The sequence below is a fragment of the Corythoichthys intestinalis genome, chromosome 8, assembly GCF_030265065.1.
Source record: "Corythoichthys intestinalis isolate RoL2023-P3 chromosome 8, ASM3026506v1, whole genome shotgun sequence".
Classification (NCBI taxonomy): Eukaryota; Metazoa; Chordata; class Actinopteri; order Syngnathiformes; family Syngnathidae; genus Corythoichthys; species Corythoichthys intestinalis.
The window spans coordinates 22,368,492-22,381,373 of record NC_080402.1 but is presented as its reverse complement, the minus strand read 5'-3'; the positions used below and the strand labels follow the sequence as shown (position 1 = coordinate 22,381,373).

At 39.9% G+C, this 12,882-nt stretch overlaps 1 protein-coding gene across 3 annotated transcripts in view; it reads left to right on the top strand.

The window, feature by feature from the left end:
• ube2o (ubiquitin-conjugating enzyme E2O) overlaps positions 1-11,188 on the top strand; it is a 45,073-nt gene extending 33,885 nt beyond the window's left edge. The window contains exons 22-23 of one of the 3 annotated variants that reach the window (XM_057842741.1): positions 4,895-5,600; positions 9,565-11,188. In XM_057842741.1, the coding sequence (XP_057698724.1) occupies positions 4,895-5,600; positions 9,565-9,574 (716 nt within the window). In that variant the 3' untranslated portion in view covers positions 9,575-11,188. Of the gene's footprint in view, positions 1-4,894; positions 5,605-9,564 lie in introns of those variants that run through there. The other 2 variants (XM_057842740.1, XM_057842742.1) reach the window with 2 other exon arrangements.
• The last annotated feature ends 1,694 nt before the right edge of the window (positions 11,189-12,882 follow it).

The window sequence follows — 12,882 nt, the reverse complement described above, 5'->3', positions numbered from 1 at the left end:
AGATGCGTAATGCGACCACATTAGAGAGGAATGCTCCGGCTACTCGTGCTAATGCTTTATTAGAGGAAGGTGGGAAGTTGGACGTATCCCACTCGAATGGTCCCAGTTGTGACCTCAAAGCATTCCAAGCGTTTTTTTTTTTTATTTTGGCCATCAAAAGACATGTTGACATCCAGCAAACTTTCCTTCTCATATGTGATCAAATAGTTGAGGAAAAACGAAAGCTAAGATAAATAGACCACATTGTAAACTAGGGGTGTGACAAAATATCGAAATGGTGATATATCGTGATACTTTGTATCCCAAGCAGGTTATTGATATGCGCCTGCCAAGAATCGAGACACCGTTTTAAAAAGGTGTCAATGTCTGAAAAAAAAATAAATAAAAAGGAACCAACAAGTTGCTACCAAAATCTTCCACCATAATAGTGTCTCAGTTAACTCTTAAGGCTGATGTCTGATTGAAGCAACTCATGAAGTCGGGGTACTTTTTTTTCTGACTTAGCGACGAGTGCCTCCCAGTTCGAGTGGTGTTCCAATGATATTTTTCCTGGTCTGAGGTTGGAAAACTCTGACTTCGAATGCAGCATCAGTCTCCGGAGTCTTAACTGAAGAATGGCAACATAGTGAAACGTGCATTTAGAGGCTGTGGAAACACAGAAGACACGGGAAACGAGAGTTTTCACAAATTCTCTATGAAGAACGAGGAACAATACAAACTGTGGATACTTGCTGCTGACTACGACATAAACACACAGCCTTTTAACTACATACAGTGGGGTAAATAAGTATTTAGTCAACCACTAATTGTGCAAGTTCACCCACTTGAAAATATTTGAGAGGCCTGTAATTGTCAACATGTGTAAAACTTCAACCATGAGAGACAGAATGTGGGAAAAAAAAACCCAGAAAATCACACAGTTTGATTTTTAATTTTTTTTTTAGAGAATATTAGCAAATCATGGTGGAAAATAAGTATTTGGTCAATACCAAAAGTTCATCTCAATACTTTGTTATGTACCATTTGTTGGCAATAACGGAGGCTAAACGTTTACTGGAGCTCTTCACAAGCTTTTCACACACTGTTGCTGGTATTTTGGCCCATTCCTCCATGCAGATCTCCTTTAGAGCAGTGATGTTTTGGGGCTGTCGTTGGGCAACACGGACTTTCAACTCCCTCCACAGATTTTCTATGGGGTTGAGATCTGGAGACTGGCTAAACCACTCCAGGACCTTGAAATGCTTCTTACGAAGCCACTCCTTTGTTGCTCTGGCTGTGTGTTTGGGATCATTTTAATGCTGAAAGACCCAGCCACGTCTCGTCTTCAATGCCCTTGCTGATGGAAGGAGATTTTCAATCAAAATCTCTCGATACATGGCCCCATTCATTCTTTCCTTTACACAGATCAGTCGTCCTGGTCCCTTTGCAGAAAAACAGCCTCACAGCATGCATTCTTCACAGTGGGTACGGTGTTCTTCGGATGCAATTCAGTATTCTTTCTCCTCCAACACGAGAACCTGTGTTTCTACCAAAAAGTTCTATTTTGGTTTCATCTGACCATAACACATTTTCCCAGTCTTCTTCTGGATCATCCAAATGCTCTCTAGCGAACCGCAGACGGGCCTGGACGTTAACTTTCTTCAGCAGAGGGACACGTCTGGCAGTGCAGGATTTGAGTCCCTGGCGGCGCATTGTTTTACTGATAGTAGCCTTTGTTACTGTGGTCTCAGCTCTCTGTAGGTCATTCACTAGCTCCCCCCGTGTGGTTCTGGGATTTTTGCTCACTGTTCTTGTTATCATTTTGACGCCATGGGGTGAAATCTTGCATGGAGCCCCAGATCGAGGGAGATTATCAGTGGTCTTGTATGTCTTCTATTTTCTAATAATTGCTTCCACAGTTGATTTCTTTACACCAAGCGTTTTACCTATTGCAGATTGTCTTCCCAGCCTGGTGCAGGTCTACAATTTTGTCTCTCGTGTCCTTCGACAGCTCTTTGGTCTCGGCCATAGTGGAGTTTGGAGTGTGACTGATTGAGGTTGTGGACAGGTGTCTTTTATACCGATAATGAGTTAATACAGGTGCCATTGATACAGGTAACGAGTGGAGCCTCGTTAGACCTCGTTAGAAGAAGTTAAACCTCTTTGACAGCCAGAAATCTTGCTTGTTTGTAGGTGACCAAATACTTATTTTCCACTCTAATTTGGAAATAAAATTCTTTAAAAATCAAACAATGTGATTTTCTGTTTTTTTTCCATTCTGTCTCTCATGGTTGAGGTTTACTCATGTTGACAATAACAGGCCTCTGTAATCTTTTCAAGTAGGCGAACTTGCACAATTGGTGGTTGACTAAATACTTATTTGCCTCACTGTATATATTAATTACTAATACCCTTATTTTTTCCTTTTATTGATATTTCTCTGAATTAAAAAAGGGCAACGTGTGTTTTTGACTGGTGGGCTCGTAGGCTTTCATAGTATTGCAATTAATTATTTTATAATTATGCTTTTATGCACAAACTGAAATGGGAGCTGAGTAGACAACTCACACAAAAATACACACGGTCCCAGGCTTCAACTGGGACCTTGTGCTTTGGTCAGATGAGACCAAGATTGAGCTTTTTGGCAACAAACACTAAGTGGGTCTGGCGTGCCACGAAAGATGCGCATGCTGAAAAGCACCTCATACCCACTGTGAAGTATGGGGGTGGGTCAGTGATGCTGTGGGGCTGTTTCGCTTCCATAGGCCCTGGGAAACTTAAGGTGCATGGCATCATGAATGCTTTGAAATACCATGACATTTTGAATCAAAATCTGTTGCCTTCTGCCCGAAAGCTGAAGATAGGTCATCACTGGGTCTTTCAGCAAGACAATGACCCTAAACGTATGGCCAAATCTACACAGAAATGGTTCACCAGACACAAAATCAAGCTCCTCCAGTGGCCATCTCAGTCCCCAGACCTTGTTTTGTTGGCAAAAGGGGGGTGTACAAAGTATTAACACCAGGGGTGCTAATAATTGTGACAAACATTATTTGATGTCAAATAATTTTTTCTTTATGTGGGATTTTTTCCCCACTGAATGAATGCACTTGTAATGAAGGTTGGATTTTTCTTTTTTTCCATTAAGGTCCCATATTATTTGAATTAAGGAAAAAATATTAGAAGCTAAAAAACACATCTTTTTCAGGGTTGCCAATAATTATGGAGGGCACTGTAAGTCACACAGGAGTATAAGTCATATTTTAGGGGGAAATTTAATTGATAAAATCCAACACCAAGAACAGACATGTCATCTTGAAAGGCAATTTAAAATAAAAATAGAATAGAGAACAACAAGCTGAATAAGCGTACGGTATGTTAATGTTACATGACATATAAACAACGAACAGAGAATGTTCCCTGTATGTTAATGTAACGTAGCTATTAAGAGTGATTCAGATAACTAAAGAATAAAGAACATGCTAACAAGTTTACTAAACCATCAGTGTCACTCCAAAACACCAAAATAACATGTAAAATTATATAATAATATGTTAATAATTTTACACATAAGGTGCTCCAGAGTATAAGTCGCACCCCCAGCCAAATTATGGTGGGGGGGCAAAAAACAAAACAAAACTGCAAAATACAGTCTGAAAACTACTGTATTTAAATTAGAGCTGAAACGAGTACTCGAGCAACTCGAGTAACTCGAGTTTAAAAACTGATCCGAGTAATTTTATTCACCTCGAGTAATCGTTTATTTTGACAGCTCTAAGCATCACGTTTTGCTCGGACTACTTTTAATGCGGGACAACGCGCTGTCACGTGCGGAGAGGAAGAAGGGGAAAAAAACTTACTGCAGCCGACACAAACGACGCCGACGTTGCTAAATACTAGCCCGCACGATGCTACGTTGGTACAGGTAGCGTCTGAGTCTCATAGAGATCACATGTATGTTGAACTAGATGCGATTTGACAGACTCGGCCGCGTCTGGGCAGCGTTAGTTAAACCGCCGCCATCTTAAAGCAGTAGAGCGCTAAGCGCTAATAAAGAGCGCTAAGCGCTAATAAATAAGATTAACGTTACTGTCGCTACTAGCTCACGTAACGTTACCCCTGGGGAGGGCTAGGTTACAATTAATTATGACCACTGTCGATGCGTGGCTAACGTGTCTTACATTCAGGTTTTAACATAACATAGCATTGTGGAGTGATGAGGGTGTAAAATAAAAACTTAATCATGCTAACTATCAATTTTAGCTCAGTAGTCATTGCTGGATAAAACACCAAGTAGCACTGGTCCCTAATGTTCTCCAATACAGCCTGTATCATACATTTATTTTGAACACTGCAAAAACTCCAAATCCTATCAGGACTTACAGTTTAGACTAACTTAAAACTTAACTAGAACTTAAAAATGGCTTGACACAAAGAGAAATTCAATTGAAACACGTGGGGAAAAAATCCTAACTTTTAAGTGATGTGTGTTATCAAGCGTAACGGCATTTTTAGGTAAGATATATATATATATATATTTTTTCTTTAATAAGATCTAAAAGTTTTTTGAGTGAAAACAGTGAATTAGTCTTTTTTATTCTAGTTACATCTGAGATGCAATTGTTGACCGTTTTCAACAATATACATCGAAAATAAAAACATTGATTGATTGAAAATGGATCAAGATTAGATGAAATGTCTTGTTTTCTCATGTATATTTATAATTGCTCTTCACCTAAAAATATATTTGTTTTATCCGATTACTCGATTAATCGATAGAATTTTCAGTCGATTACTCGATTACTAAAATATTCGATAGCTGCAGCCCTAATTTAAATTAAATATGGGGAAAATTGATTTCTCATGTAAACTCATTGAGATAAAAGCTAAGTAATGCTATCTTGTGTGTGCACAGGTCTGATCCTTGTTAATGAGCCTTACTACAACGAGGCGGGCTTCGACAGCGACCGCGGCCTCCAGGAGGGTTACGAGAACAGCCGCTGCTACAATGAGATGGCCCTCATCAAAATGGTCCAGTCCATGACCCAGCTCCTCCAGAACCCCGTGGAGGTGTTCAAGCAGGAGATCCGGGACCACTTTGTCACCAACGGCTGGCGTCTCGTCCGCCGATTAGAAGCTTGGCTGGAGCTGCACGATTCCGCCGAGAGGAGCGTTGCGGCTCATCGAGCGAAGTCTTCCGGTGCCGAGGCTCCGGACGAGCGTGCTGCAAAGCTGAAGGTGGGAGACAGTATTTTGGAGGAGGAGCCGGAGGATTCGGGACTCGGGGCGTCTGCCAAGGCCGCCTCACAGCCAGAGACCGGACACATATCAGACTGCGACGGCTCTCGAGGGCGCGGCGATGGCAAAGGCGCCACTTCAGTCACGTCGGAAACAGTTTCACCCACCGCAGCTGGCGACGGAGCACTCAGCCAGCCAGTGGTGCGACCCAAGAAACGGAGAAAGAGCTATAGGAGCTTCCTGCCCGAGGGCGGCGGCTACCCGGACATTGGCTTTCCTCTCTTCCCGCTCTCAAAAGGCTTCGTAAAGAGCGTCCGCTGCGTTTTGCTGCAGTATCGAGCCGCGCTGGAGGCCGCCGGCATCCCGGAGCGGGCCGAGGACAAGTAAGTGCCTCCTCGCTGTCTTTTTTTTCATTGAACAGCTAAAGAGCCTTTACGGTGATAAGTCGTGATACTTTGTATCCCAAAAGGTTATAGGTATGCACCCTCCAAGAATCGATATATCGTTTTAAAAAGGCACACATGTGTCAAACTACGTCACCACCCTGAGTGTCCATTGCGTGCATAAAACATGGCAACCTCTGTAGGTCACAACATGTACTAGGTAAATATTATAGATTTTTAAATCAATGGCAATATTTTATGTGTTTCGAATAACATTTTAGTAAAACAGAACAATTGTGGCTTATTAGAGCCTACAGGTCTTTTAAGTCTGAGGTTCCAGTAAAATGTTTTCTCCCTTTTCATATTGGATTTCCCTTTCCCTCAACTCCTCTAGTGACGTTCTCTTTCTTGAGTGGTGTTTTCCCCCGGTGCTTGGCCGGGTGCTGGGGGTTTCATAAACATGTCGTCTTGCAGTATAACGTTATGTAGGTAATGAGATACTGACAATAAATCTGCTGCTCGGGAGCGAGCGTACGAGGTGTGTACGCCCCACAGAGAGCAACGGCTGGCTGCAAAACTTAAAACTTGAAAACTTGTACGTTAGAAGTAGGAACCTCTTGGTATATAAGATACGATTTGCGATACAAAGCTCACAATATAGTGATACGATTATCAATGCATTGGTCAGGAAATCGTTCTACAAAACTGATAAACACAAAAACAAGCGATATTCATTCCTCTGCTGTAAGTTTATCACTAGTAGACGTCCAATCCATTTGAAATGGGAGGGTGGCAGCGAATTAACCCCTCCCACTTCAAACGGGCCCCTCCCACTTCTATGGCCGTCAGTGGCAGCCAATGCCAGGCAATGTCATTTTGCGGTCATTTCAGGTCATTACCTGATGGATTTTCAGTCACTTCCTGTTGATTTGGGGGCATTTTATGGGTCACTTTCTGTTGATATGAGTTACAGAACAGGAAGTGACCCGGGAATGAATAGGCAGTGACTCAAATTCAACAGGAAGTGACCAGTTAATGCCCTAAAATTAACACGAGACACCTGTAAATGCCCCCAAAATCGGAAAGAGTGGCTGTGAATGCTTTGGTATTGAATGAAATGGAATGGAATGAAGAAATGAAATGTTTGTTCCTAGGGCGCGCTACACACATTTACGCATTTTTTTATTTTTACATTTTATTAAAGTTTTCACCAGTGTTTACCTGGCTGTTGAGTTTGGTGAGTTTTGAAGCATTCTGGAGGGGGTCAAAATAGGGCTCAAAGCGTCGGCGGGACAAGGAATGACTGCTGGGGGGCGCTACATAGTGTATTTGGAATTACACGGTGTCAACGATTGCACCTGTCTTCACCTGCCTGCAGATTTTGGTGCATTTTGAAGCATTCTAAGGGGGTCAAATTGAGCTCAAAGGGGCTGCTGAACAAAGAATAACAATAATAATAATAATAATAATAATAAAACCGAGGAACCACAATAGGTTACCTAAAAAAAAAAAAAATCACCTGCATGTCCATACTGTTCAGTTATGGATGTGTTCTAAGTCAAATAAAATCAAATCAACTTTTATTTGTTTAGACCAAGGAGAAAACAAAACATGTTTTAAGGTACAGTAACCCTATGCTGGATTTCGACCTATCTGAGCATTGTAGATTTTTTTTTTTTTGGTAACACTTTATAATAACTATCCGTTTTACTAGTTAATAGATCATTAGTAAACTGTTGAAAATGATTTATTGTTGATTTGTGAAGTATTTGTTGACAGTTTGCTAATCATTTACAGGATGTTCCAATATGGTTGACCCCATTCTCAATGCCCATGCTAGTTGATGGATCTTAATAAAACTATATACACTTTATATTGAAGGTCATAAGTTTTATTGGTTAAATATACAAAGTAAAGTACAAATTAAAGATGCACCGATACCGATACTAGTATCGGCAGGGGGCGCCGATCCGGCCCGAAATGGTGGTATCGGTATCGGCGAGTACCAACAAAGACGGCGAACACCAAGCAGCTATCGCTATTGGCCTGCTCCAGACCAATGACAACGGGCCAATAGCCACTCTTGACCAACGACAAGACCGCTTGGCGGTGCCGACATGGCGGCGGTCGGGAAATATTTCAAAATACAAATCCTGTCGATTAAAATCAATGGCTGCATGCAAGATTTGCGGCCTGAAAGTTTCGAGATGTGGAGTTAAATCGGCCAGTTTCAATACCTCGAACCTGATAAAACATTTGAAGATGAAACGTGAACGAACACAACGAGTTTGAGCCTGCAAGAGCAGGACTGCTATCCAGAGGAAGGGCGCTGGACCGGTGCAACAATCTCTGGTCAGTTCACTACGTCAACTTTACTTTGTCTTTTACTTAAAGAAATGCTGCAGTAATTTGGGAACTGTTCCCAAAGTAGGGTTGCCACCTTTCATAAATAGAAATAAGGGTTGTGTATCTCTGCAGCCTTCTCTGAGATCACCCGTGTTTAATGCTGCGTTGATGAGCCTGCATTGGATTCAGGTGCGACGTCAGGAACGCCCCCACTAACAGCCCAGCAACAAAACACAATCTAACCAGCAGCAGAATGTGACAATAATTTCACGAAAGTTGCACTGTTTGGCCTTTGAGAGGTTTAAAAAAGTTTACTCAGTTCATTCAGAGTTTATTGTTATGAATTTATTTTTACTTTCTTACTGTTGGGCTAGTATTATACTTTGTACTAGTCTTTTTCCTATTTTGCAAAGGTAAGTAACAGACTGACAAAGCCTTGATAGCAATGATTTCACATCCAATTATGTAGCTCTTTGGGGGAAAAAAATTATATATATATATATATATATATATATATATATATATATATATATATATATATATATATATATATAAATGGGGTGGTATCGGTATGGTATCGGTATCGGCCGATACTGCACAGCCAGGTATCGGTATCGGGGCTAAAAAATGGTATCAGTGCAACACTAGTACAAATATTTGTTGGTTCTATGGCAGATTTTCATAAATGTGCAACATGAGTGCTGCCTGCAAATCCCTTATCAAAATGCCTTTTCTTTTGAAGTGAACGCCATTTCTTAACCTGAAAAGATAGAAATGCCAAACGTTACACACAAAAACTTGAAACCTTTCTACACAAACTTTCAGGTTAAGAAAACCCTGTAAATGCTAACAAACTGTTAACAAATACTTCACAAATCAACAATAAATCATTTATCAACAGTTTATTAATGATCTATTAACTAGTAAAATGGATAGTTATTAAAAAGTTACCTTTTTTTTTTTTTTTTTTTTAAGCCCTCCCAGGTAAGACTAAAGCCCACCCACTACTGGCATCGTGGTAACACCACTGGCGTCGAGCGTCGTCAATGCCAGCCGTAGAGTAAACTAAGATACTATTATGGTGGATGATTTTGGTAGCAACATGTTGGTTCCTTATTATTATTATTATTTTTTAAACATAGGCACCTTTTTAAAACGATATCTCAATTCTTGGCATGAGCATATCAATAACCTTTTGGGACGCAAAGTATCAAAATGTATCACCATTTCGATATTTTGTCATACCCCTATTGTACGTACCGTTTGTTGAAAAGTAAAAATGCTAATGGTAATGCCAACATGATGAATAATTATTAATAACGTTGCAATATGGATCCAAATAAGTCATTTTTATTTTGGATATAATCAAGCGGCAGCGGGATCCGAACTAATAAACCCCACTTTGTCCCTGAATCATCTGTAAATGTCACCGCCATGTTGAATTCGACAAAGTGTTGTGATGGGTCATTCATTTTGCAGTTTGAAGAGAGTGCAATCTTTTTCTATTCATGGCCACTCTTTCAACAATCTGATTTTGCCAACATTGTCTAATAATATGAAGTGTTGAAGCTTTGAGTAATGCTTACCTGATCTTTTTTCCCCCTCTGTTCCTCTCCAGTGACCCATAAAGACAAAAGGACCTCAGCTGCTATGCGTCCCAGAGACCCCCATCTGCACTTTAAGCAGGCAAACGTCCACCACCCCCATTTTTTGTCAGCGGTGTGGATCGAAATTATGGAACGAACCGTGCCATGGACCCCAATGACCACCTTTTTGCTTGAAAATCTCTCGACTGAAGAAGGACCAACGGGCCTCTGTTGAATTAGCCCGTTCTGCTGTCACTTTGTAGCACCGCCGATAACACCGCGCACTGATGACTTCATTCGAATGCATCGATCAGCCATCCGGGAACTCTTGTTAATCCAAATCACTTTTTGTATGTTTTCTGCCACTTTACGCCAACACTCAAAGATTCCGTCACGCTGCCAAAAGCTTGTTAAATGGTACTTGTGAGGTCTTGATTTAAATTCAACCTGCACTTAAGTCGACCTTAAATTCAACACGCATACACGCAAACACGTCCATTTCACCTTCATGTCAAAATGTTGCCTTACTTGAAACAAAACAAAAAAACTTGTACAGAGCTGCTTGGTTGGTTAGCACTTGGCAGCTTCTTCACCACTCATTGCATGAATGGCAACGAACTACAGATCAACTTCTGCACGACTGCTTCTCCCTGGCCTCGAGCGACTGATTTAAAAATATTAAAACTAAGTAAAAAGATGAGTACAGCCCTTCCTCCACTAAGTCTCCATTCCGGGTTTTATTTTGCCTAGCGACAGGTGATGCTGTATTCTACTGTGACAAACTTGTGCTTCCTAGGGAGAGCAGTCTTTGTTTACATCTTAAATTTTAAATACTTTTTTTTTTGCTGAGTAAACGGATGCTTTGCTTGTAACATGGGCTCTCCTGTACTGTTGGACCACGTGGAGTTAGTTATGACACGCTTTCTTCATTGGATGAAGCAATCTTTGACATCGCCACGTCATTATTTTGCTGCCTTGAACGCTGTAGAGGAAGAAGTTGTCACTGTAGCGCTTAGCCCTTCCTACTCTTCTTCCTTACTAAGCGGTCTGTAAATTTCAGTCCTCTTCTATCACGAGCAAACGAGCTCCAGCCTAAAGTTGACGCCGTCGCTTGCGAAGCTGTCGAAGACCCGACAGAGCACTTTTCGCTTTTGAAAAATATTTGGTGTATTTTTTTTTTTCTATCCTCCCACAAAGCCAAAGCATGGAACGTTTTGCTTTCGTTTTAGCCTATCGGAGAGGCAAGACTTGACTGTATCATCTCATTTTCACAGTGGCCTGTTTTAATTTATAAATATATATATATATATACAGTATATATATATACAAATTATATATATATGATTAGTAGCCTGATATGTATAAAGTAAATTCTTTTTTTTCTTTTTCAAATTGCATTTGTTGTGTTGAGACAGATGTATAATACCAACGTATTAAACTTTGCAAGCAGTACTGTAGTGATGTGTCTTATTTGGGTACCAGTTGTGCTACTCGCAAGTCCATTAAAGGGACCAAGACTTTCTCAAGTGTGCTTTTATTTCTCTTTTATTGCATAAAACAAAAATACAGACATTTGCCTCATGAAAAAAAAAAATCTCTGTAATGATGATGTTAATCATCCCTCAATATATTGTCACCCACATAAAACTAGAAATTGCTCTCATGCAGCAAGTAAAGTCTCGTCCGTCAGCAGTGGTGTTACCAGGATGCCAGGTGTGGGTGGGCATTAGTCTTAAAAAAAAAAAAAAAAAAAAAAAAGCTACAATGCTACCTGAAAACATGTTTTGCTTTCTCCTTGTCCTTATCATAATATGGCCCAAACACAAAAAGGATTGCTTCAGTCAAAGTAAACTTTTTCAATGAAAAATTAAGTGTTCAAATGCAAATTTTTCAATCTCGAATATTTTTTCGCATTCAAAAACTTTTTTCTATGATCGAAATGTTTCTTTTTTTGATTAAAGTGATTTTTGTTTTTGAAAATGTTTTTTTTTTTTTTTTTTTTTTTTTTTTTTTTTTTTTTTTTTTGGAGCAACTTATTTTATATATAATAAATAATAAAGATAATAGAGAGTAATAAAGAGAAAAATGTCCTAGCCAAAATGTGGCCCAAACACAAATCAACATTTCTTCAATTAAAGAGTTACTTCAATCAAAAAAAAACTTGACTTCAATCAAAAAAAAAAAAAAAAAAAAATTGGGGGGTTGAAAATATATTTTTTGATTGAAGCAACTTGTTTTTTTATTGAAGCAACTTTTTTTGATTGAATAATAAAGACACAAATCAACCTCCATATGGCTCTGCCCAGGGGATACAAATTTTGACGGGGGTAACTACATTGACACCGGCGGGTGTATCAAATTCAATGGATGACGATCTTGGTGAAAAGTTTTGCCTAAACAGCCTGATTTAGAATTCCCCTCAAGAATGATGGGAAACGAAAAACGCTCATTGTCAACTTATTTCAAATACTCTTGTAAATTAATATTGCTGGCACTGCATTTTTGGGTCATCAACATATTGTGCCCCCCCAGCGCCAAAAGTCAAACTCCGCCTATGCATAGAACACATCAGTACTATATGAATTGGATACCAGACTGCCGTTAGTATTACATCCAGTTTTCTTTGGGTGGGCAGAGCGTGTCCGTGGTTGGGCACTGCCCCCCTCGGTAACGCCCGTCCGTCAGTTAGGACCTGATATGACAACTCTCGTGGGTGTGCGTATACTTTTTCAACATTTCCATTCCCAAATGTAATTGGGTAATTTTAATTAATGTTAACTCTGTGGTCGGACTTTTAGTAGCAAAATGAGTAGTGTGTTGCCCACCTCCACAACACTGATTTCTTTTTACAATACTTACAGTGGCTGCTACTGCTAGTGGTCGAAAAAAAAAAATCAAAGGGGGCGGAGGAGGTGGCATGTTGTCGACATGTTGCATTTTTGTGAGGGCTGTGAGTGCGTATGTTGGGAGGTGGGGGGGTCATGTCATCAGCCAATCAAACGTGCGTTTGAGGGAAAAACGTGGACTGGCACAATCAGTAAATCAAAAGATGTAAATGTAATTTCGAACATAATGCACAATGATAGGGTCATCTCTATCCTTACAACATTTGGGAAGACATTCTAAATTACCTGTATAACTAAAGTCATTATATAATGCAAATAACAGGGTACCCGCGGGTTATTAAAAGTATTTAAAAAAGCATTGAGTTTAGTTTTCCATTATTAAAGGTATTAAAAGCATCAAATTAGCTGTCGTAAGTCTAGAATTTTTTCACAGTGGTTTTAATTTCCAAGAACATCTCAGTGCAACCTAAATTATATCCGTGACAAAGTTTGTTTTTTTTTAAA